The sequence below is a fragment of the Chelonia mydas genome, chromosome 2, assembly GCF_015237465.2.
Source record: "Chelonia mydas isolate rCheMyd1 chromosome 2, rCheMyd1.pri.v2, whole genome shotgun sequence".
NCBI lineage: Eukaryota > Metazoa > Chordata > Testudines > Cheloniidae > Chelonia > Chelonia mydas.
Genome location: NC_057850.1, coordinates 143,065,320 through 143,091,383, shown reverse-complemented (window position 1 = coordinate 143,091,383; position 26,064 = coordinate 143,065,320). Strand labels below are relative to the sequence as shown.

General features: G+C 46.9%; 1 protein-coding gene across 6 annotated transcripts in view; it reads left to right on the top strand.

Moving 5' to 3' along the window:
- Nucleotides 1-26,064, top strand: part of LPCAT1 (lysophosphatidylcholine acyltransferase 1) — a 184,050-nt gene that overhangs the window by 115,180 nt on the left and 42,806 nt on the right. For 5 of the 6 annotated variants that reach the window (XM_043540303.1, XM_037893384.2, XM_043540302.1 and 2 more), the window contains exon 13: nucleotides 13,557-13,695. In XM_043540303.1, the coding sequence (XP_043396238.1) occupies nucleotides 13,557-13,695 (139 nt within the window). Of the gene's footprint in view, nucleotides 1-13,556; nucleotides 13,696-13,788; nucleotides 16,431-26,064 lie in introns of those variants that run through there. The other variant, XM_043540300.1, reaches the window with a different exon arrangement.

Below are 26,064 nucleotides of genomic sequence, written 5' to 3'. Positions count from 1 at the left end.
TTCTTTTTCCAGATGGGCCAAGGCTTGCTTCTCTTGCATTCTAAGTTCTGTCAGTCTTTGTTCATGTTCAGGAAACAGGCTCTCGGGGCTTGCAGTTTGATTGCTTCTGCTGATGCCATCTGGCTTATGGTCGCTGATCTTTAACCTTTAAAATTCTCAATATAAAATTTCAAAAGTATGGGGTTCTGATCCAAAGCTTAACTGACCTGGTTCTGTGGATCCTGTTGATCACACCACTGTAACCATGCCTTCATGGGTCACAACTCAGAATACCAAATTCAGGACAAACTGCTGAGAAATAGGGCAGACACACCTCAAAACTGGTGGTTATTCTCCCATAAGATATACCAAACAAGCAACAAAAGTAAACTTCTGTTTCACCACACTAGCTAACAAGAAGTCAGAAAAGCAGTTCCCTTAGGTATTCCGGTGCTTGTATCACTACCAAAAACACTAGACTTAAAGATGGGTGGTTCCAATTTCATCACATAAAAGGTTCTTCTGATCCCAAAGGACCAGCCACACATCCAGGTCAATATACAACTCTGATCTTACCCAATAATCACGCTGTTGCTAATCCTTTAGTATCTAACATCTAAAGGTTTGTTTATAAAAAGAAAGAAGGAGAGAAAGAAAGAAAGGTGAGAATTAAAATTGGCTAAAGGAATCGAATACATACAATAATTGCAAAGTTCTTGGATCAGGCTTGTAGCAGTGATGGAATAAACTGGTGGCTTAAGTCAAGTCTCTGGTTGCTTCCAAATCACTGGAAGGTCCTCAGTCCTTTGGTTAAAATGCTCCCATTAGTATAAGTTTATAGTCCAGAGGCTTAAGAAGGAAAGAGGCAAAATGGACGTGTTTCCTGGGCCTTTTATAGCTTCTGCCATGTGGAGGGCAAGCCATTGTTTCAAACAAAGCCCTCAGCAAAGCTAGTGGAAAATTACAGGTAGCAAGATTGTGTTTGGAGTCACATGGGCAAGTCACGTGTCTATGCATGATTTTGCTTAGTCATAGTAGGAAAGTCCATTAAGTGTAGATAGGCATCTTCCATGGTCCATTGTGAGTTAAGTATTCCTTAATGAGCCACTTAATTTGAATAGTCCCTTCAAGATGTGCAGGCTAAATACCTTGTGGGCGTTACCCCAGGAACAAACGTATTTGAAATACAGGTATATAGCCAATGCTCATAATTTCAAATACAAAAATGATACATGCATACAAATAGCATAATCATATTCAGCAAATCATAATCTTTCCACAGACACCTTACTTGACATAATTTATACAAGATTTGTTGCAATTATATGCCAGTGGTAACAGCAATGATCTACGTGGTCATATTTACCCCGATAACGTCACACCCTCCCCTTGCAAAGTCCAGTGAGGCAGCCTTAATTCCAGAGCACCCAGCACAGTTACATCCTCAAAGCTCCTCAAAGTCCTTGTTTTTTATTTCCACTATTCAAAGTTGGTGGTACTGAATTCAAGTACTTTGGATGAGATGTAGCCTCTGCAAAGAAGACAGAGCCTGGTGGTTTGAGATGGTTATAACTATAGGGCTATGCTCAGTGCTGTGCACCTCAGATTTTAGACCTGCAAAACTGAAATCCATTTCAAAGACGGTTTATCAGTCTGCAGTTGCAGCCTCAGAACTGTGGATTACCAGGCTTACACATGTAAACTGTGAAGGTCTTCCCTGGGTTAATTCCTTTCCCTAGGGAGAAACAAACACGAAAACTCAAGAATCTTAGGAAGGGTATAGACGTGGCCTAGTATCAAGTTTGGATGGCCTTTGATGTCAGCATGGCAGGGGCTGCTATTTCAGGGGTGGAATTCCACAGGGGTGGTCTTGGCTGTAGGCATGTGGATTATAGGTCCAGAAGAAGCTCAAGGAGCTTCCATATAGCAAGGAGAGCTTGACTGGGAGAAGATAGAAGCATCATAACAAAATTCAAAATACGCTAAAGCCTTATTACATTCTTTCAAGTCTCTCTCATCCCTCATGACTTTCCTCTGAAGGAGAGAGGGGGAAAAGCTTTCTCTTCGAAAGCCATCCTTCATATCTATGACTAACTTAAAGGGAGCTCAGTGCCCCCATTGTCAAGACACTTGGCCTCATCACCACTAACATAAGGCAAAAGCTCTTAAGCTCCATTTTTCCAAGCATTAAAATTCAAAATGCTTTGAAGGGGTTCTGGCACATATCGACAGCCTGCCAACTCTATCTCAAGATCAGACTTTTTGAGGCTTTTAGCCCCAGTGATTCCCTCACCCCCCGCCAATCATCACTGAAACATGGGTCCTGAGCACTGTTCAGTTGGGCAATACATTCAGCTTTTTTAAAAATGAAAACAACTTTCCAGTTCTCCCCAGCCCTGTGATTCTCTTAGATACCTCAATATGAGGAAGTGCTGTTGCATGAAATAAATCCCTCCTAGTAAAGACAGCCATCAGGCCTATGACATTGTGCAAAAGAAATAAGGGGCCTTAATCTAGTTACTTCCTGATGGTCAAAAAGGCAGAAGGGCACTGGCCAATCTCAGATATTGGGGAACTGAACTAGTATGCAGAAAAAATTTAAAAAATCAAGACAATCATTTTGGGAGCCAGCACAATTTTTTTTTTTTTTTTTTTTTTTTAAAGAAAGTCAGTGTGGACTTTGGACTTTCAGGCACACACACACACACAGAGATACTTTCAGTACTTGGCAAGCATTTCAGATTGTCAATTTTTGGTTTTTTCCCCTTTTTGTCTAATGTTTTGTTTTCATGAAGTACTAGGAAGCACTCATATCCTACTTGTCAAAGCTGTAAATCCACATTTCCTTACTCAGATGATTGATGGGCAGGGTTTGGGAGAGATTAAAAGGGTCAGTTATGTCACCATCAAGGTGCTGAAATCCTTAGGTTTTATAATAAACTTCCCAAAGTCCTCATTTATTCCTATTAGACATTAGGTATGTCTAGTAGAGCTTTGTACTCAAAACTGTAATCTTTCCTGCCCTGGCACAGAATCCAAGATATCTCCATTCTGGCAAAAAGATTAAACAAGAGACAGCAGGTAACAGCTTAAGCCAGGGTGGGCAAACTTTTTGGGCCGAGGGCCACATCTGGGTGGGGAAATTGTATGCAGGGTTGGGGCAGGGGTTTGGGGTGTGGGAGGGGGTGCAGTGTGCAGGAACGGGCTCAGGGCAAGGGATTGGGGCAGAGGAGGGATGCGGGGTGTATGAGGGGGCTCAGGGAAGGGGGTTGGGGTGCAGGAGGGGGCTCAGGGCAGGGGTGCAGGAGGCATGCGGACTCCGGGAGGGAGCTCAGGGCAGGGGGGTTGGGGTGCAGCGGGGGGCTCAGGGCAGGGGGTTGGGGTGCAGGAGGGCTGCGGGGTGTAGCAGGGGTCTCAGGGCAGGGGGTTGGGGGGTAGGAGGGCTGCGAGGTGCAGGCAGGGGGCTCAGGGCAGGGAGTTGGGGTGCATGAGGAGTGCGAGGTGCAGGCAGAGTGTTGGGGGGCGGGGTGCAGGAGGGGTTTGGGCTCCAGCCCGGCGCCGCTTACCTAAAGCAGCTCCGGGGTGGCACAAGGCTCTGCGCGCTGCCTTTGCCATGCCTCCAGGTACCTCCCCTGAAGCTCCCATTGGCCACGGTTCCCTGTTCCCGGCCAATGGGAGCTGTGGGGGAAGGTGCTGGAGGCAAGGGCAATGCACGGAGCCCCCTGCCCCCCACCCGGGGCCCCAGGGACGTGGTGCCAGCCACTTCTGAGAGCGGCGCGGGGCCTGCGGCGCCACAGGGGGCGGTCCCGCAGGCCGGATCCAAAGCCCTGAGGGGCCGGATCTGGCCCGCGGGCCATAGTTTGCCCACCCCTGGCTTAGGCCATGCTATTGAATGTTTTGACTGCTGGCCGTAACAGGGCTGACTTCGTTCTTCCCATGATACATTTCCAAATGGGATGCTTTCAGTGGACTTTTTGAGATTCAAATGGAATCAAGTATCAGAGATTCTTTGTGTTGCATCCTAATAAGTCTCAAGGTTTCTCAGGTCTGATAGCAATCAGGGACAATCTACCACTAGGACTGGATGTCCAAAAAACTTCTGGTCTATATTGTGGTGACTATGGATGTGTCTGGTCTGATGAGATCACACAGAAAGTTTTCTCATCCAGGGGACATGGTCTTTCCAGGAGTAGCTGCTGCACATAGTAGTTCTGGAGATGAGGCTGTCCTGTACATGCTGAGGACTTTTAAGATACCAGGTCTCTGAAAGGTCCTGAGTCAAAGGACAATTAGGCCACCATGTTTTATAAGCAGGGAGGTAGCAGTCATACCCCTGTGTGAGAAACTCCTGCAGCTGCGTGAGTGGACTCTGTCCTACAAGACTTTCCTAGTTGCCGTGCACTTGGCAGACACTGAGTGAATCCATTCTAGTTCCTCATAAGTAATGCATAGATCAGAGTGTGGCAGATCAGAATTTCCTCTGGTGGGGCAAACTGACACCAGACTGAATGAGAAACTTCCAGTGCTTTGCTTCTAGCACTGAGAAAAGATCTGTAGCCCACAGGGCTAGCTTAAAGGTGTTTTATGTAGCTGTAACACAAGAAACATCTAGGCCTATATCCTGTAATGTAGCCTGAGCAGTTAGCATAAGGCTTTGAGGTCTATGAGTTTTAGCATAAGTGAGTTACCCAACAGTGACCCTGAGTTACTGGGGAACTGGAAATATTATGGTATGGGTATTTTTATATAAAGTGATACCAGGTAACTGCAGGAATATGAACTGACACCAGCTTTTGGACATTTTAGGATAGGAACATCAGCAGGTGTGTAACCACAAATTTGCCTTGGCAACAAATTGACATATATGATGAGTTGAGATCATTAATATACTAACCTATAGAATAAGGACACCCCAACATTATTAGAGTGAGTCAGTCAGTTATGGACAAAGGAGGCCAGGTGTTTATATGAATATTCATGGCAGTCACAAGGCCCTATAACAGGCCAAACCACCACGTAAGATTTGAATTCTTGACCATCAGACTTGTTTGACATGCCAGAGGCAGGGTTGGACCATCATGGAACGCAGCTTGTCTCCCACTACTAGGTCTCTATGAGAGGACTGTGGCTATATGTAAGGGATGGTACAGGACACCATTCATACTGTACTATAACTATGCCTCCATTTGGGTTGAAGCATTTGTGTTTTTACTAATTATGCTACTAAATGTATTTAAATTTTGCTCTGCCCTCAGTATGAGTATTGCTGCTGTGTACATCAGGATTCCCAATCAGATATTGAGCTTAATTCTGTTGTGCCTGATTCTGAGACTAGAACCTTTTAAAACCCTCAAATTGTAATCAGTGACTAAGTGGACATTTTTAAAATGAATATAATCAGTAAGAGTGGGGCAGATTTTATGCGGTTTGAAGCTTTATACATGTGTTAAAGTGGCTTTGTAAGTTGCGTTGTGTTGTGAAACTAAGTAAAGGTACCTAAAGTTGAATAAGCAGTAGCATCAGGGCCTGGTGACCCGCACTTTGAGGTGGCAAGGGAGCTGATTTTATTTTAGCTGCCAATAGGCCACAGTAGGTTGGCACCTGTCCAGATGTGTGAGTAGTCTGGCAGAGTTTAACAAAAGTCCCACACCTCCTCCAGACTGCAGCCCTGAGCCATACATTATGGAAAGACTGTGCCATCTTACCCCTAGCTGCCACAGTGCCTGGTGGGCCCGAGCAGAGTAAATGCCTCTGGAGCTGCTAGAGCACAGTAGCCAACAAGGGAAGAGAGGGAAGTAACGCCCATCCTTCTACAGGTTAATTCTGGACTTGCGTACCTTCTACTAAGCATGGAGCCAGTTTAGCCTTTGGGACTGTTCAGAGTAGAGTAAATGTTGTAACCGGTTAACTAGATAAGAGGTTTATCATTTTGGAAGGGACGTGTCCACATTATGTGCTAATTATTGTGCAGACTTTGAATTCAGCAAGTGAGATAAAGCTTATTAGCTAGGGAATAGGCAGGGGAGTCTTCTGGAGACCAAGTCATGGTCTCCCTCAACAAGGTGTTAGAGACTTTTGTGAAAAGGAATGTTAAGAGTTATGAAGGAGACTTGATGCAGTTGAAGGACAGTCAAGCAATGTTTTAGCATCCCAACCCATGGGATGTTGTCAGGTGTCTGAGGTTGAAGCAGGCAAAAGAAAGGGAAGGAAGTCTAGAGAATTGAAAGGGATACTGATTTAATGTATGTTTGTGGCATGTAACACGTTGGCACTTAAGTTGAAAAGGAAGGTGGATCAGCTTAGCCAGACACCGCAGGCTCTTGAGGAAGAGAGAAAAGTTACTCAGCAGTCAAAAGACCAGCTGCGTTCCTCTACAGGGGAACAGCTGACTCTTTACTAAGAGACAGGAATTGGAGAAAATATTAGAGTGAAGTCAGACTCAAACAAAGGATGTTTGGGACGCAGCACATTGTTGTCAGGCTAAGGCTTCTGCGTGCTCAAGGTCACTGGAAGGCTACCAGGCAGACGGGGAGCTGCTGCTGGAGTTGATTAGGAGGTTAGAGAGTGTCTGTAATACTATGGAAAGACAAGGTGAACCAACAAGTGCTGGAGGTTGCAGGAGCCGGGCGCTAAAGGAAGCATTTTAGCCACAGGAGAGAGAGAATACAGAAAAGCGCAGGATGTCTCACAGAGAGATACCAGGGACGTAGGCAGCCAACCAGTGGTTCCTGTTCCTGTTGGCATGGTGGAACCACAGGGGACAGACTAACCCCCAGGACCAGTTACCAGCACCAGGAAAAAGAAGATAGCAGAAACAGGAGACCACAGCCTAGTGCTGTGTAACAGTCAGAGACTGCTGCAGCAGGGGAAGTTAAATGAGGAAGTTGATTATTTTGTAGTGATAGGTCACTCTCAAACAGAACAGGGGGGCCTGAGTACAGCAGAAGTGGAGGAGGAGTTAAGTGAACCCAACATTGTTCTTTTGGAGGTGGAGACTGATAACTAAGAGGGAAGTTCTGAGGGGAGTCAGGAGATTGACACGGAGCTGGAGCTCAATTCAGGGCCAGACACACAGACAGAGGGAGGAGCAGTATATACTTTCGACATACAGGGGGGACCAATCGATATCCCCCTTCCCCCGCCAACTAATTTTGTCATGGGATTAGAAGACACAGTGTCTCAGGCATCCACTGCAAGCGAGGCTGGGATTTCTTGACTAAAATCAATAAAAAAAAAAACGCTCCCACCCTAGTGCCACAGGGCAGGACAAAGGAGCATTATCCTCATCTCTTGAGTTAGGGTCATCCAGCTCAGGAGAATGCAGCCTCTTTGGGACTCACCAAGGAGGGTGGTCACCTGCAGTCACCTGTCCTGCAAAGGATATTGGCAACTCAGTCATAGCCAATACCCACATCCAGACCACACAGGCTTTTCCTCCATCCATTGCGTTTACCTAAACTGTACCCTTCGTACCCACCCCAGCCCCACCCTATCTCTGAATTGGAGTCATAGAATCACAGAATATCAGGTTTGGAAAGGACCTCAGGAGGTCATCTAGTCCAACCCCCTGCTCAAAGCAGGACCAATCCCCAACTAAATCAGCCCAGCCAGGGCTTTTTCAAGCCTGACCTTAAACCTCTAAGAAAGGAGATTTCACCACCTCCCTAGGTAATACAGTCCAGTGCTTCACCACCCTTCTAGTGAAAAAGTTTTTCCTAATATCCAACCTAAACCTCCCCCACTGCAACTTGAGACCACTACTCCTTTGTTCTGTCATCTGCTACCACTGAGAATAGTCTAGATCCATCCTTTTTGGAACCCCCTTTCAGGTAGTTGACAGCAGCTATCAAATCCCCCCTCATTCTTCTCTTCTGCAGACTAAATAATCCCAGTTCCCTCAGCCTCTCCTCAGAAGTCATGTGCTCCAGCCCCCTAATCATTCTTATTGCCCTTCGCTGGACTCTTTCAAATTTTTCCACATCTTTCTTGTAGTGGGAGGCCCAAAACTTGACACAATACTCCAGATGAGGCCTCACCAATGCTGAACAGAGGGGAATGATCACGTCCCTCGATCTGCTGGCAGTGCTCCTACTTACACATCCCAAAATGCCGTTAGCCTTCTTGGCAACAAGGGCATACTGTTGACTCATATCCAGCTTCTCGTCCACTGTAACTCCTAGGTCCTTTTCTGCAGAACTGTTGCCTAACCACTTGGTCCCTAGTCTGTAGCGGTGCATGGGATTCTTCCGTCCTAAGTGCAGGACTCTGCACTTGTCCTTGTTGAACCTCATCAGATTTCCTTTGGCCCAATCCTGTCTTTTGTCTAGGTCCCTCTGTATCCTATCCCTACACTCCAGCGCATCGACCACTCCTCCCAGTTTAGTGTCATCTGCAAACTTGCTGAGGGTGCAATCCACGCCATCCTCCAGATTGTTAATGAAGATATTGACCAAAACCGGCCCTACGACCGACCCTTGGGGACTCCACTTGATACCGGCTGCCAACTAGACATGGAGCCAACTTTCTATCCACCTTATAGTCCATTCATCCAGCCCAAACTACTTTAACTCGCTTGCAAAAATACTGTGGGAGACGGTATCAAAAGCTTTGCTAAAGTTAAGGAATAACACGTCCACTGCTTTCCCCTCATCCACAGAGCCAGTTATCTCGTCATAGAAGGCAATTAGCTTGGTCAGGCATGACTTGCCCTTGGTGAATCCATGCTGACTGTTCCTGATCACTTTCCTCTCCTCTAAGTGCTTCAGAATTGATTCCTTGAGGACCTGCTCCATGATTTTTCCAGGGACTGAGGTGAGACTGACTGGCCTGTAGTTCCCCGGATCCTCCTCCTTCCCTTTTTTAAAGATGGGCACTACATTAGCCTTTTTCCAGTCATCCGGGACCTCCCTCAATCACCATGAGTTTTCAAAGATAATGGCCAATGGCTCTACAATCACATCAGCCAACTCCTTTAGCACCCTCGGATACAGCGCATCCGGCCCCTTGGACTTGTGCTCGTCCAGCTTTTCTAAATAGTCCTGAACCACTTCTTTCTCCACAGAGGGCTGGTCACCTCCTCCCCATGCTGTGCTGCCCAGTGCAGTAGTCTGGGAGCTGACCTTGTTCCTGAAGACAGTGGCAAAAAAAGCATTGTGTACGTTAGCTTTTTCCACACCCTCTGTCACTAGTCGCCTCCCTCATTAAGTAAGGGGCCCACACTTTCCTTGACCACTTTCTTGTTGCTAACATATCTGAAGAAACCCTTCTTGTTACGCTTAACATCCCTTGCTAGCTGCAACTCCAAGTGTGATTTGGCCTTCCTGATTTTGCTCCTGCATGCCTGAGCAATATTTTTATACTCCTCCCTGGTCATTTGTCCAATCTTCCACTTCTTGTAAGCCGTTTTGTTTTTAAAATCAGCAAGAATTTCACTGTTAAGCCAAAGTGGTCACCTGCCATGTTTACTATTCTTTCTACACATTGGGATGGTTTGTTTCTGCAACCTCAATAAGGATTCTTTAAAATACAGCCAGCTCTCCTGGACTCCTTTCCCCTTCATGTTATTCTCCCAGGGGATTCTGCCCATCAGTTCCCTGAGGGAGTCATAGTCTGCTTTTCTGAAGTCCAGGGTCCATATTCTGCTGCTCTCCTTTCTTCCTTGCATCAGGATCCTGAACTCGACGATCTCATGGTCACTGCCTCCCAGGTTCCCATCCACTTTTGCTTCCCCTACTAATTCATCCCTGTTTGTGAGCAACAGGTCAAGAAGAGCTCTGCCCCTAGTTGGTTCCTCCAGCACTTGCACCAGGAAATTGTCCCCTACACTTTCCAAAAACTTCCTGGATTGTCTGTGCTCTGCTGTATTGCTCTCCCAGCAGATATCGGGGTGATTGATGTCCCCCATGAGGACCAGGGCCTGTGATCTAGTAACTTCTGTTAGTTGCCGGAAGAAAGCCTCGTCCACCTCATCCCCCTGATCCGGTGGTCTATAGCAGACTCCCACCACGACATCAGCCTTGTTGCTTACACTTCTAAACTTAATCCAGAGACTCTCAGGTTTTTCTGCAGTTTTATACTGGAGCTCTGAGCAGTCATACTGCTCTCTTACATACAGTGCAACTCCCCCACCTTTTCTGCCCTGCGTGTCCTTCCTGAACAGTTTATATCCATCCATGACAGGACTCCAATCATGTGAGTTATCCCACCAAGTCTCTGTTATTCCAATCACATCATAATTCCTTGACTGTGCCAGGACTTCCAGTTCTCCCTGTTTGTTTCCCAGGCTTCTTGCATTTGTGTATAGGCACTTGAGAGAACTTGCTGTTTGTCCTGCTTTCTTAGTATGAGGCAGGAGCCCTCCCCTTTCGCGTTCTCCTGCTCGTGCTTCCTCCCAGTATCCCACTTACCTCAGGGCTTTGGTCTCCTTCCCCCGGTGAACCTAGTTTAAAGCCCTCCTCACTAGGTTAGCTAGCCTGCTTGCAAAGATGCTCTTCCCTCTCTTCGTTAGGTGGAGCCCGTCTATACCTAGCAATCCTTCTTCTTGAAACACCATCCCATGGTCAAAGAATCCAAAGCCGCCTCTCTGACACCACCTGCGTAGCCATTTGTTGACTTCCACGATTCGACGGTCTCTACCCGGGCCTTTTCCTTCCACGGGGAGGATGAACGAGAACACCACTTGCGCTTCGAACTCCTTTATCCTTCTTCCCAGAACCACGTATTCTGCAGTGATCCGCTCAAGGTCATTCTTGGAAGTATCATTGGCTCCCACATGGAGAAGCATGAAGGGGTAGCGATCCGAGGGCTTGATGAGTCTCGGCAGTCTCTCCATCACATCATGAATCCTAGCTCCTGGCAAGCAGCCCACATCTCAGCTTTCCTGGTCAGGACAGCAGATAGATGACTCAGTCCCCTTTTGGAGGGAGTCCCCGACCACCATCACCCGCCGCCTCCTCTTGGGAGCGGTAGTCGTGGAACCCCCATCCCTAGGACAGTGCATCTCATGCCTTCCAATCAGTGGAGTCTCCTTCTGCTCCCTTCCCTCAGATGTATCATCCTAGTCCACTCTCTGCAGTAGTACCTGTGGAGAGAACATGAAAACAGTTGCTCACCTGTATCTGCATTGCTGGTACATGGATGCGCCTCTTTCTTCTTCTGGAGGTTATATGTTGCCAATTTTCTTCACCATCCTTATGTCCCAGCTGTGCAGCCTGCGCTGAGTCTTCAGAATGTTGTGCTCGTAGAAGCATATCCTGACGTCTGTCCAGGAAATCTTCATTTTCTCTTATGCAATGCAGATGTGGTTCTCAACTCCTATTTCAAGTATGAAGGCTAATACTGTCAGGTTGAGGGACTGGCTCAGCCTAGATAATAGATAAATATGCTTCAGATGTAACCGATACACAAGATTCTAGGAATTTTGCAGTTTCTGAATTATTCTGTTATCAAAATTATTTGAGAGAAAGAAAAGCTTTCACACCTGGTGCTAAAATTCTTAAAGGACCCATATTAAAGTTAATTGTAATTTATAAACCGATTTACTGTAACTTTTCACAAAATTCTCTATTCTCATTCTGTATTCTAAGAGTAAGATTTGGAACAGATACACTGTGTTCTTTATAAATAGCAAAGTGGTTGAAGCCTTGTGTTAAGGGCAAACTTAGCCTTCACTATGTAACTGCGACCAGTAATTCCATGATATAGCCTAAGAGAGGGTGACATGGAACAGCCTGTAAGGGGCCTGGCTCACACTCTCCCCTGTTACTGCCACCCTAGAAGGCCAAAAGACTTGAGCTATGGAAGTTCTGTTGGATGTAGGAGTGAGAGACCTACTAAATGAAATCTTCAAAGAAGCAGAAATACAGGCAATAATTTTCCCTCTTTCTCCTTCTGATCCTTTCTCTCTCACCCACCTGTTCCTGTCTTCATTCCGATTTCTGCCAAAGCTAGTTGTGTTCAATCTCATGCCGCCCTGCCACCACTGTAATTATTTTTCCCAACCCAGGTAATTTAAATGAGGATTTAAATCTTTGCACAGCTTTTTGGGATTGTCAAAATGTTTCAACTAACCCCTGAGTATGTGTCATTGCACAATCGTCCTCAGCCATGTGCTTTTATTAGTGTCAGGTTTCAGAGTAACAGCCGTGTTAGTCTGTATTCGTAAAAAGAAAAGGAGTACTTGTGGCACCTTAGAGACTAACCAGTTTATTTGAGCATGAGCTTTCGTGAGCTACAGCTCACTTCATCGGATGCATAGCAGGTCTTCTGCAGTTTCCACGATATGCTATGCATCCGATGAAGTGAGCTGTAGCTCACGAAAGCTCATGCTCAAATAAACTGGTTAGTCTCTAAGGTGCCACAAGTACTCCTTTTCTTTTTATTAGTGTGTGATCAATTGTGTTACTGATATAATTTCGTTGAATGATCTCTTAAAGTGAAAGGTTTTAATATTTTCCTTTAGGACTGGAAAAATTTATCAGATGCCAACCAGCCAGAGATTGAAACCTGCTAGACAGAGCAATCCCAAAAGATGGGAAGGGATTCAGTATTGAAGTCCAAGGGCAGCATGCTAGTGTGAATCCAAGGCCATCTCTCCTTCAGTTGCTAGGGAAGGAGTGGGGTTCTGGAAATCCTGCCAGGATGATATCCCTTGACTGTGCTTGGGACCCCTACCTTCAGTATTTGCCTCTGAGCACTTAAGAATGACATCAAACTAGTTTTTCTGTTGCAGTAGTCTGTCTCCAGCAGTGGCTAGTACTAGTTACTTAGGGGGAAAGTGCAAGAATGCTGTTGTAACTATGTATATTCTTGTTATCCATAAAATGGCTGATCCTTTTTGATCCTACTAAACTCTTGGCCTTTGAAGTCTTGCGGCAGTGAGTTCTACCTGCTAATTTTTGTGTGCCAAGGTATTTCTTTTTATCCATATAGAGTTTGCCAACTTTTAGTTTAATTGATTATCTCCAGTTTTTTTAATAGAAGTCTGAAAAGAAGTTTCCAATCTACTTCTCTAACCCATTTGTTATTTTTAATATCTTTATCATATGTCTGAAAATTAGGCCCAATGCATTTCAAGCAGGGCTCCAAAGTGTATGCCTCCATTCTTGTAAAATGGGGATAATCAACTACTTTACAAAGTTTTATGATGCTTTATTCAATACTGATTATAAAGTATTCTGAGATCCTCACATGGAAAACACTGTATGTGTGCAAAGATTTACTACTATTATTTATTTTATTATTATTATTGGCTATTCTTCTTTGCCATTTTCCTTTATTTCAGGTGGTAGAGCTGCTGTTCTTTATCTATGAAAGATCATCAGTTCAGCATCCAGCAGGGAAAGATTAATCACAATCTTTTCACTAAGTACACAGTGGTTCATAAATGACTTGGCTGTGTCTACCCTTTATTTATTTCAGATAGGCCACCCACAAGCTCGCTTGATCATTATCAATTTGAGAGTAACTTGACTTTTCAGAAATAAATCTTACCCATATAAAATTATTTTAAATGTGTTGCTCTTCTGAAAATTAGTACTTGGCTTTGCAATGATTTGTCTTCCTGCCTTATTTCATAGATGTATGAATCACAAAATGGAACCATAATAGAAAACAACTTAGCTTGCATTCTGAAGACTGCCTTGGGTGTGTCAGAGCTTAATGTAACAGACCTTTTTAAAGCTATAGATGCAGAAGAAAAAGGGAAAATCACATATGGTAAGTAATTAAATGGATTTGAAAATCTCTACACAACTATGGATTATCAAAGATGTAGCTGCTAACTTTTTTTCTTTTTCTTTTGTTTTATAGTAACTAAAAGTGTGTCATTTGCAGTGTTTTTGCCAAGTTACTTAGGCCAAAAGTATGTATCTAAAACATCAAATGCCATAACGAGGTGTTTCTGTTTCAATATTTAATTTCTTTATCTTAGGTTAGGTGATCCTGGATGAGCTCTTAGACAACACCTGCTCTGTGATTGATTTTCCTCTTGTCCTCTTTTATATGTGTTACATTGCTCCCTCTATTTTTTAGTTTTGTATCTCTTTCCTGTTGTCTTTCAATTCTCATCCATCTGAGATCTGGGGACAGGGGAACTTGCCCCCTCTGTTTGTAGACAGTTCAGGAACGGGAAAAAGGTTGAGCTTTTGAATAAATTTGTCGTGAACTATTTGTTCAGTTCTAGTTATAACCAAGATGTCCTGGAGAGAACTGTGCAGCAGAGAGGCAGTGTAATCCCATGGACAGAGCACTGCACTGGGAGTCAGGGGACTCAAGTTGTATTTGAGGTTCTACTTGTGTCTTGGGGCAAATTTCCTCTCCCACCTTTTGTCTGTCCTGTCTATTTAGGCTGTAAGGTCTTTAGAGCAGGGAATGTCTCTTGCTATGGGTATGTACATTGCTCAGCACAATAAAGCCCTAATCTTTTTTGGGAACTTCAGGCACTACTTATATGAAGAAGAATAATTAATAAATAATAATAATAATAATAATCAACCCAACCTACCTGTGACTGATTCAGATAAGGTTTGGATCCTGTAAACCTAAGGGCAACAGCATCCCCCAAATAGAAGTGATTGTGACTTTCACATATTTTTGCGGGTCTGATGCATAAACATAATATCTTACTGTAATAATTTTTCAAATTGTTTATTTTAAGAAAGTTTCATTTTAAAATGTATTGCATTGCTACAGAAATGTGGACACTGGAGCAGACTTCATTACACGTCATCAGTCATTAACCTTTAAATAGGAATAATCAAAGAAAACCCTAAGATAGATGGCCACTCAACTAGACTGTTAAGATGTGACCCAGCTGCTGGATCTCTGGGTGTTTTTAAGCCTGCAGAGCCTGAATGGAGCCCAGCCATTGCCCTTCACTTGGATCCGCAAGCATAATCTCAGGGGGCACATACCCACTATCTGGCATCTCCTCCTGAGAGCTGAACCCATTGTTCAGCTACCTGGGTTCCTGGCATCCCCTATTGCTTGAACACTCCCTCTCCCGGAACTCTACCAAAAGGTGTGAGCCTTCTGGGTTACCTCTTCCAGGGACCACATGGTAGCTGTAAAGCATATAAGAGACAGACGCTTTGCACAGATTCTAACGCTATTGTTCTTTTACTTACTCACAAGACCGTACAAATCACTTAGAACAAAACAAATTTCCTAAATGAAATGCCCCTTCTTTGCACATACTTCCCTTGGAAGTCCATCCGTACTAGGAAGGTAGGCAGGGTCCCTGGTCTCATCAAGCACCTATTGCTGCTTCTTCCACTTCAGCTGGAGAAAAGAAGAACAGAGACCAAAAAGAGCAGCTTCTGCTCTTTTTATAACATTCCAGTTCCTCAGTCAAGTGACTTCCTGATCATCCTCAGCAGGTGATCAGAGTCCCAGCAGGTGACTTTGCTGCCAAGGCAACCTTTCTCTCCTGATAAACCAGTTCTCCTGATTGGGAGCCAGTCTGTTTAGAGCTATTCCATTCAATAGGGAGAACACTTTAAGTCACTGACCCTCATTTGTTGTTCTTTTGCCATGAGCCTCTGTTTTGGACTGAAATTCCAATCAGCCAATAGACAAGGCAGAGAGGAAGCACACACAAAATGGAATTTGCAGTCTGACATAGACATATACAGAGTTCATAATCTCAAACAATTCATAAATTGTACAGATTCCCCCAAACTGTCACATTTGGATAGAAATATAACAATGTTAAAATGTAGGAAGAGGACAAAATCAACAGCTATCTATAGAACAGATGTTACAATAAGGGATATAATGTAGGCACTGGCTTTTATTAACACTTTTGCTACTAAATAAACTGATGCCAAATCATTTATCAGACTAAAATGGTCCTGTTCTTTTATTCTCCATTTCAATTATAAGAATATCCCATGAAATAATGAAAAAGAAAACTCCCAAATCATATTTCATCATTCAACTGGAAAGCATCTAGTTAGCACTGAAAAGGTGGGGAATTAGTTGGATACATTTTATTGATAGGCACAGCATTGCTACGAAGGAGCGTGTGATGTGGTATACTAACTAGACCCATTGTGGACCCCTTCTGGAACCCCCATGGTCCTACTACACCCTGATCCAGGAAAGGAACAGCAAAGGTGGGCCTTTCAGGCCTGCCTAGAGAAGCTGCACGGAAGCAGCCAATAAGAACCCAGCAAGCTCAGACAGAGGCAGTTACAGGAAACTTAGGCCTTGGCTACACTTGCGAGTTATAGCGCAATAAAGGAGCCCTGGGCGCACTAGCGCACTACCCATCCTCACTGGCAAGGCATGTAGAGTGCTCTGACTACGCAGCTACAGCGCTGCTGGTACTCCACCTCGGCAAATGGAATAACATTTGCTGCGCCCCTGCTGGAGAGCCGTGACACCAGTGTGGATGCCCTGGTCCTATAGTGAGTTCTGATCAGCCTCCAGAAGTGTCCCACAATGCCTGTGCTAGCCACTCAGGTCATCACTTTGAACTCTACTGCCCTGCCCTCAGGTGACCAACTCTCAGACCCGCCCTTTAAATTCTCTGGGAATTTTGAAAAATTCCTTCCTGTTTGCTCAGCAAGGTGTGGAGTGCTGTCAGCGAATCTTTCCAGGTGACCATGCCTCCATGCACCAGGCGAGCCCCAGTATGGAGCAATGGCGAGTTGCTGGACCTCATCAGTGTTTGGCGGGGAGGAAGCTGTCCAGTCCCAGCTGCGCTCCAGCTGTAGGAATTACAATACCTTCGGGCAGATATCAAGGGACATGATGGAAAGGGGCCATGACCGGGACACACTGCAGTGCAGGATTAAAGTGAAGGAGCTGCGGAATGCCTACCACAAAGCCCGTGAGGCAAACCGCTGTTCCGGTGCTGCCACCACAACCAGAAGTTTCTACAAAGAGCTGGACACAATACTTGGGGGCGACCCCACCTCCACTCTGGGGACCACCATGGACACTTCAGAGCCCAGTGCAACAAGTCAGGAGGAGGAGGAAGAGCAAAGTGGGAGCGAGGATGCTGAGGCAGAGGAAGACACCCCAGAATCCCTAGATGCATGCAGCCAGGAGCTGTTCTCAAGCCAGGAGGAAGGTAGCCAGTCGCAGTGGCCGGTGCTCAGGGAAGGACAAACACCAGAGGAGGTTCCCGGTAAGCAGCTTTTATTTTGGGAAGGAAGTTATTCAGTGCGGGCTCTTGGGGCGAGGAGGGTTAGAGCTGCATGCATGCCTAGATGCGGAATAGGGCATTGATGTGCTCTCTCACGTCGTGGTAATCGGCCTCAGTGATCTCTTCAAAGGTCTCATCCAGAACTTGGACAATGCCCTTGTGCAGGTTTCTTGGGAGAGCCACTGTGGTCCTTGTCCCAGTCAGGCTAACTTGTCCACGCCACTGTGCCGTGAGGGGCGGAGGGACCATTGCTGCACACAGGCAAGCTGCATATGGGCCAGGGTGGAAGCTGAATTGCAGTAGAAGACCCTCTCTTGCTTCCCAGGTCACCCTCAGCAGCAAGATATCTTCCAGGACTAACTCATCCTGTGGAAAATGTGGGGACAGTGTTCAGTATAGGGGCCCCCTGCCGCTGTTGGCTCTCCCCAAGGCACAGAAACCCAGAGGACAGTACAGCCGTGAAACAATCAGTCATGCTTGACCCTGTGCTTACTCACCATTTTGGGGCTCCAGTGGGTTATGCATGCTCGCTTTGGGACGGGCAAATTACGCTATTGTGTAGACTGTGCTTGCCTTTAAGTACAGGGGAATCATTGCTCTGTCTGGTGTGAACAATGCTGCCTCTGTTTAGGGTTGCATTTTGCATTTACAGATGCAACCTTGAGATCTCAGCCATCCGTGTTATCACCGGCTGAAAGACTCCAAAGAATCAGAAAGAGGCCACATAGAAGCAAGGAAGACATGTTGCATGAAGTAATGCAACATTCAAGTAATGAAAATCAAAAAGTGCAGGAGTGGCGGGAGAGTACAAGGAGGGTCTGCCAGCAGAATGCTGATCGCCGGCAGCAAAGCACGGAGTGGCTGCTAAGCATCATGGAGCGCCAAGCAGTCTCGATACAGGCGCTTGTAGCAATGCAGATGGAGCACTACCGACCCCCCGCAATCCCTGTCCTAAAACTCTTTCCCTTGTGCCCCCATGTCACCGCCAACCCACTTTCCCCAACATCCGGGTTCTTACCGCCACCAGCTGCCTCCAACACCTGTAGCTTCACCACCCAGCCCTGAAAACTACGACCCTTACCCACTGCACTTAACCCCCATCGCCAAGCAGTATAGCCATCCTGAAGTGCAGCACTCATTGCACAGCACTCCAGACAGGACATATGCAAATCTGTGATAGTACCGTTTCCCACCCCCTTGCCCTTTCTGTTTCCCAAGCAGTTGTGTCTCTTTTCAATAAATGGATTTTTTGGCTTTGAAAACATTCTTTATTATTGCATAAAGTAAAAGATACGTTAGCCCAGGAAAAAAACAGGCACTGCAAGTCAGCGTAGCAAACACAGATTCCTACTAACATTGGAACCACTGCACTTCACTCCTGTGCAGGGCACCAGACATGACTGGTGGTTTTTAGCCTCAAATTGCTCCCTCAAGGCATCCCTAATCCTTGCAGCCCCGCGCTGGGCCCCTCTAATAGCCCTGCTCTCTGGCTGTTCAAATTCAGCCTCCAGGTGTTGAACCTCCGAATTCCATGCTTGAGTGAATCTTTCACCCTTCCCTTCACAAATGTTATGGAGGGTACAGCGCGCAGATACAACCGCAGGGATGCTGTCATCGGCCAGGTCCAGCTTCCCATACAGAGAGCACCAGTGGTCCTTTAAATGGCCAAAAGAACACTCCACAGTCATTCTGCACCAGCTCAGCCTGTTGTTGAACCGCTCCACTGCTGTCAAGGCTCCCTGTGTAGGGTTTCATGAGCCACCGCATTAAAAGGTAAGCGGGGTCTCCAGGGATCCCAATGGGCATTTCGACTTCCCCTGTAATGATCTTCTGGTCTGGGAAAAAAGGTCCAGGCTTGCAGCTTCCTGAACAGGCCAGTATTCCGAAAGATGCTTGCGTCATGCACCTTTCCGGGCCAGCCTGCGTTAATGTCAGTGAAGCGCCCACGGTGATCCACAAGCGCCTGGAGAACCATCGAGAAATACCCCTTCCAATTAACGTACTCAGAAGCTACGTGGGCTGGTGCCAGAATTGGAATATGCATGCCATCTGGTCGCCCCTCCACAGTTAGGGAAACCCATTTGTGCAAAGCCAACCACAATGTCATGCACGTTACCCAGAGTCCTGGTTCTTCTGAGAAGGATGGGATTAATGGCCCTGAAAACTTGCATCAACACGATTCCAATGGTCTACTTCCCCACTCCAAACTGGTTAGCGACCAATCAGTAGCTGTCTGGAGTTGCCAGCTTCCGGATTGCAATAGCCACCCGCTTCTCCACCATCAGGGCAGCTCTCAATCTTGTGTCCTTGCACGGCAGGGCGGGGGCGAGCTCCTCACAGAGTCCCATGAAAGTGGCTTTTCTCATCCAAAAGTTCTGCAGCCACTGCTCATCATCCCAGACATGCATGATGATGTGATCCCACCACTAAGTGCTTCTTTCCCGAGCCCAAAAGCGGTGTTCCACAGTGGTGAGCATGTCCGTGAATGCCACAAGCAAACTCCTGTCATATGCGTTACTCGACTCAATATCATTGTCGGAGCCCTCACTGTCACTTGGGATCATAGGGAATAACTCAACAGCCAATCGTGATGTGCTGGCAAGACTCATCAGCATCCTCCTCAGCAGTTCTGGCTCTATTCCCGCAGACTGAAAGGGAAGACCGCGCGTACAAAGAACATTGACGGATGGCGACAAATGTGGATGGAAGCAAAGGGAATGCTGGGATGCGAACCGATGCATCACATGACATTGGGACAGGACCCAGAATGTCCTGCAGTCCCTGCCCGCCTCCTACAAGCCACAGCACCAGAATAGGAAGAGGTGCTCTGTGGGATAGCTGCCCATAATGCACCACTCCCAATGCCGCTGCAAATGTGGCCACGCCAGTGCGCTTGCAGCCGTCAGTGTGGACAGACTGCAGCGCTTTCCCTACTGCGCTCTACGAGGGCGGGTTTAACTCACAGCGCTCTACATCTGCAAGCGTAGCCATGCCCTTAGAAGTTCTGTTCCTGGCTGGAACCAAGGAACAAAAAAAGATAATCCTCTGTAGCCAAAGGAGTTTGAGGGATAACCAGTCTTTGGTTCTGGCTGCATTTGCTTAGCTGCAGGAGAGAGGACCTGAGAACTTCAACCCTGAGATAATGGGTGAAGATAAAGGGTCCAGGTGGGAAAGAGGCTCAGGGAAGCAGAAGTGATCATAGAATCATAGAATATCAGGGTTGGAAGGGACCTCATATTGGAAGGATGTCATCTAGTTCAAACCCCTACTCAAAGCACGACCAATCCCCAACTAAGTTATCCCAGCCAGGGCTTTGTCAAGCCTTATCATAAAAACCTGAAAGGAAGGAGATTCCACCACCTCCCTAGATAACGCATTCCAGTGCTTCACCACCCTCCTAGTGAAAAAGTTTTTCCTAATATCCAACCTAAACCTCCCGCACTGCAACTTGAGACCATTACTCCTCATTCTGTCATCTGGTGCCACTGAGAACAGTCTAGATCCATCCTGTTTGGAACCCCCTTTCAGGTAGTTGAAAGCAGCTATCAAATCCCCCCTCATTCTTCTCTTCTGCAGACTAAACAATCCCAGTCCCCTCAGCCTCTCCTCATAAATCCTGTGCTCCAGCCCCCTAATCATTTTTGTTGCCCTCTGCTGGACTCTTTCTATTTTGCCACGTTGTTCTTGTAGTGTGGGGCCCAAAACTGGACACAGTACTCCAGATGAGGCCTCACCAATGCCGAATACAGGAGAATGATCAGGTTCCTCGATCTGCTGGCAGTGCTCCTACTTATACAGCCCAAAATGCTGTTAACCTTCTTGGTAACAAGGGCACACTGTTGACTCATATCCAGCTTCTTGTCCACTGTAACCCCTGGGTCCTTTTCTGCAGAACTGCTGCCTAGCCACTCAGTCCCTAGTCTGTAGCAGTGCAAGTGTATCCTATCCCTACTCTCCAGTGTATCTACCACTCCTCTCAGTTTAGTGTCATCTGCAACCTTGCTGAGGGTGCAATCCACGCCATGCTCCAGATCATTAATGAAGATATTGAAGAAAACCAGCCCCAGCACGCACCCTTCATAGAATCACAGAATATCAGGGTTGGAAGGGACTTCAGGAGGTCATCTAGTCCAACCCCCTGCTCAAAGCAGGACCTAATCCCCAACTAAATCAGCCTTGGGGCACTCTGCTTGGGGCTGCCAACTAGACATGGAGCCATTGATCACTACCCGTTGAGCCCGATGATCTAGCCAGGTTTCTATCCACCATTTATCCAGCGCATACTTCTTTAACTTGCTGGCAAGAATACTGTGGGAGACCGTATCAAAAGCTTTGCTAAAGTCAAGGAATAACACATCCACCACTTTCCCCTCATCCACAGAGCTATACGTAACTGCTATGTATAATGTCCCTGGGGGGGAACATGGAATAGTGGGAGGGCCTCGGTTACCCCACTGGCCACCGGTGAAGTGGTATAAACCCCAAGAAAGGGGGGGACAAACCTAACTTAAGCCCCGAGAAGGGGACAAGACTCATATGGAAACATGACCAAAGGGCTGAAAACACTGATGAGGGCAGACTGACAGTTTTGTTGGACTCTGCTATCCTGGAAGGGGTTCATTTTGGTTGTGTGACCCAGCCAGAGAGCCGAGCTGCAGAAGGCCTGGAGCCAGAGGTAGATAGTCAGCAGGAGGCACTGGAGCCATTGAAGACCCCCCAAGTAAGGTGAACAATATACAGGGGACGCCATGACCAGAAAAAGGCCTGCAATACCACACAGCAGCGGGAGGCGCTCAGGAAGTGAGTGCCCCTCATTTCAGAGAGCCAGAGATGATGATGTGTCTGGCAACCATAATCATTCGTTGTTCTTGGAGTACTTGTCCCTTGCTTTGCACTTGAAGTTGCTCTCTATGTGCCTGAGACTGGAAGATTTGCTAGCTGTATGCATTGGTCCACACATGCACCTTGCTTATTTTCATGTTGTTTACCAAGAGTATAACTGGTGGTATCAAACTGATTACCTCTCCAGTTCCATCTCACAGCCCTTAGTCTGAGACAGAGCGCCAGGGTCTGCAGCTTCTTAACTTAGAAAACTTACATAGATAAAAATATATACAAATGTTTAGCTATTGTAAATGCAGTAGAACCTCAGAGTTATGAACACCTTGGGAATGGAGGTTGTTTGTAACTCTGAACAAAACATTATCGTTGTTCTTTTAAAAGTTTACAACTGAACATTGACTTAATACAGCTTTGAAACTTTACTATGCAGAAGAAAAATGCTGCTTTTAACCATCTTAATTTAAACAAAACAAGCAAAGATAGAGTTTCCTTACTTTGTCAAATCTTCTTCAAGTGCTTGTTCAAATCGATTCTATTGTAGGTGTGTGTGCTTCCACGTGCACCACTGTTGGAATTTTTTGCCTTAGTGGTTGGCTAACTCTGGCGCCCTCTGGAGTCCCATGCTCATGCGCCAGTACATGAGGCACCGCCGACTCTAAACCCTCTCAGGTCCTTCTTACCACCCGTGGTGGTTGGTCAGAGCAATAGCGTGTTTTCTCTGTGTATTTGTTTTATATAGTTCTCAATACTTAGTGTTAGTTTTTAATATAGTATTCAGTAGTTAGATTCCCCATTGGAGACCTCATCCCAGGGACGGAGCATGCTGGACCGTCCCCAGGCTTCAAGCCATGCTCGATCTGCAACAAGCCTGTGCCTGTTAGTGACCCCCATAGCAGCTGCCTAAAGTGTTTGGGGGAGTCGCATGTGAAGAAGAGATGTAGGATTTGCAAAAACTTTTGTCCAAGGACTCAAAAAGAATCATAGAATCATAGAATATCAGGGTTGGAAGGGACCTCAGGAGGTCATCTAGTTCAACCCCCTGCTCAAAGCAGGACCAATCCCCAATTAAATCATCCCAGCCAGGGCTTTGTCAAGCCTGACCTTAAAAACTTCTAAGGAAGAAGATTCTACCACCTCCCTAGGTAACGCATTCCAGTGTTTCACCACCCTCCTAGTGAAAAAGTTTTTCCTAATATCCAACCTAAACCTCCCCCACTGCAACTTGAGACCATTACTCCTTGGCCTGTCCTCTTCTACCACTGAGAATAGTCTAGAACCATCCTCTCTGGAACCACCTCTCAAGTAGTTGAAAGCAGCTATCAAATCCCCCCTCATTCTTCTCTTCCGCAGACTAAACAATCCCAGTTCCCTCAGCCTCTCCTCATAAGTCATGTGTTCCAGACCCCTAATCATTTTTGTTGCCCTTCGCTGGACTCTCTCCAATTTATCCACATCCTTCTTGTAGTGTGGGGCCCAAAACTGGACACACTACTCCAGATGAGGCCTCACCAATGTCGAATAGAGGGGAAAGATCACGTCCCTCGATCTGCTCGCTATGCCCCTACTTATATGTCCCAAAATGCCATTGGCCTTCTTGGCAACAAGGGCACACTGCTGACTCATATCCAGCTTCTCGTCCACTGTCACCTCTAGGTCCTTTTCCGCAGAACTGCTGCCTAGCCATTTGGTCCCTAGTCTGTAGCTGTGCATTGGGTTCTTCCGTCCTAAGTGCAGGACCCTGCACTTATCCTTATTGAACCTCATCAGATTTCTTTTGGCCCAATCCTCCAATTTGTCTAGGTCCCTCTGTTTCCTATCCCTGCCCTCCAGCGTATCTACCACTCCTCCCAGTTTAGTATCATCCGCAAATTTGCTGAGAGTGCAATCCACACCATCCTCCAGATCATTTATGAAGATATTGAACAAAACCGGCCCCAGGACCAACCCCTAGGGCACTCCACTCCACAAGAGCAGGACATTTGTCTTAAAGCCCTTTTCATGGAGGCTGCGCTCCTCCGGGCATCAGAGCTGTCCCACTACGACTCTATGCCAAGCACATCAGCATTGGTGTGGAGCGTCCCATTGGCACCGAGTTCCTCCCAGCACCAATCCCCCTCACCGGCACTTAAGCTCCAAAAGAAGCAGCACAGCCACTCCCCAGCAGCAAGTACAGAGGGGAAGGGGGTATCTGGCAAAGGACCCTGTTCAGGCTGCCAGCTCACCCCAGAGCTCCAAGGGCGTACCTCTCCAGCTGGACCCCTTATCTTGCCCAGGGATCCACCTCTGACTTCACTTGTTAGTGCCTTCAACACCCGAGGCCTTTCAGGCGGCTAGGAACCTTGTGGCCCTATCAGCACCGCCTACACCGCGTCCCATGGTGGACGCTATTAAGGCTCCCCAATCCAAGGTCAAGCCAGACATGGGTCTCAAATGGCTGTAGAGTGTTGCTGGTCTCCAGAGCAGAGATGTCATTCGCAGACTCCACAACCTCAATCCCCGACACCGCAGTCACGGTCCCTGGCCAGACAGCCAAGGTTACTGGTACTGTGTTTGCGGTCCCCACCAATGCAGAGTGGATCTGCTGCCTCAAGGCATCGATCACCACACTCCCAGTACCAACCCTCCTCCCGGCAACCAACGCCTTGGCAGAAGTCCCCTGCCCCCAAATGGCCTCCGGCACGCCAGTCGCCACCTGTACGGAACCGCTTTCCACGTTCCCAGCACCAGTCTCCATCGACCCGGCACCGCTCTCCAGAGAGGTATTGGTCACCACCCGTTAGGTGCCGGTGTCCCGTTCTTTGCGTCAGCTGGCAGACACAGACAACCACAGCCCCTCCATGGTCCCTGAAGGGAGTCAGACTGAGAGTTCAGCCATTTGCTATGTAGGCAGCGGTCACCCTAGGTTCCGGAGGTCAGCCTGGCGCCGACGGCGGCCACATGGCAACAGGGCCGCTTGCTGTCTCAGTGGTCCTATTGGAACCCGTGGGGTCTTCCAATGATGCCAGTGATATATTCACATCACTCCTCAAGTTTCTCTTCCAGTCCTATGAATCTGTGAACTCCGAGCCCATCTTGTGAGTCACCAAGAATGGAATCAACGTGAGCAAGCACTCGAAGAAGAAACAACAGTTACCTATCTTTCGTAACTGTTGTTCTTCAAGATCGGTTGCTCATGTCCATTCCATTACCCGCCCTCCTACCCCTCTGCTGGAATTACCGAGAAGAAGGAACTGAAAGGGTATAGGGCTGGCAGCGCCTCAGATTCTGGCACAAGAGTGTGGGACGTCAGAGGGTGCCAGAGCCGGCCCTACAGATACCAGTAAAGCACAAAATTTTGACAACGGTGCACGTGGGCACGCACACACCTAGAATGGAAGATACTTTTCAAACTGAACAGCAATTGGAGGAGGAACCACCTGACCAGAAAGGTACTGCTGGTAGTTTTATTTGCTACAATTTTTTTTATTTATAACTCAACCCAAAACATATTGCCAGACTGACATCCTTACTTATGCTGCCCATAAATAATCCCATTGTTTTCAATAGGACTACTCAAGGAGTAGGTATACTTAGCATTGAGTAAGCTATAGCTCTTATCGTCCTTGCCAGTTGAGGCAGCCGCACCAAATTTGTCTTCAGTCCTGAATGACTCTAGAGCAGTGGTGGGCAACCTGCGGCCAGCAGGCCACATGCGGCCCATCAGGGTAATCTGATTGCGAGCTGCAAGACATTTTGCTGCCAATGGGAGCTGCGGGAAGCAGCAGGTCGCAAGGATGTGCTGGCTGCCTCTTCCCGCAGCTCCCATTGGCTGGGAATGGCGACCACTGTGCCTGCGGACGGTCAATGTCAGCAAAATGTCTCGTGGCCCACAATCAGATTACCCTGATGGGCTGCAGGTTGCCCACCACTGCTTTAGAGCCTTCCAGATGCTGTTAAGGAGGATAGCAGGGTTGCCCCAGATACCTTTAGAGGAGGTGCATAAGATTCTACACAAATTATTGGATATTCTGCAAAGTTGCCCTAACAATTAACAATATAATCCTGGAGCCTGCAGCGACACTGTGGTACACTGTGGCTATGATTGCCCCAAC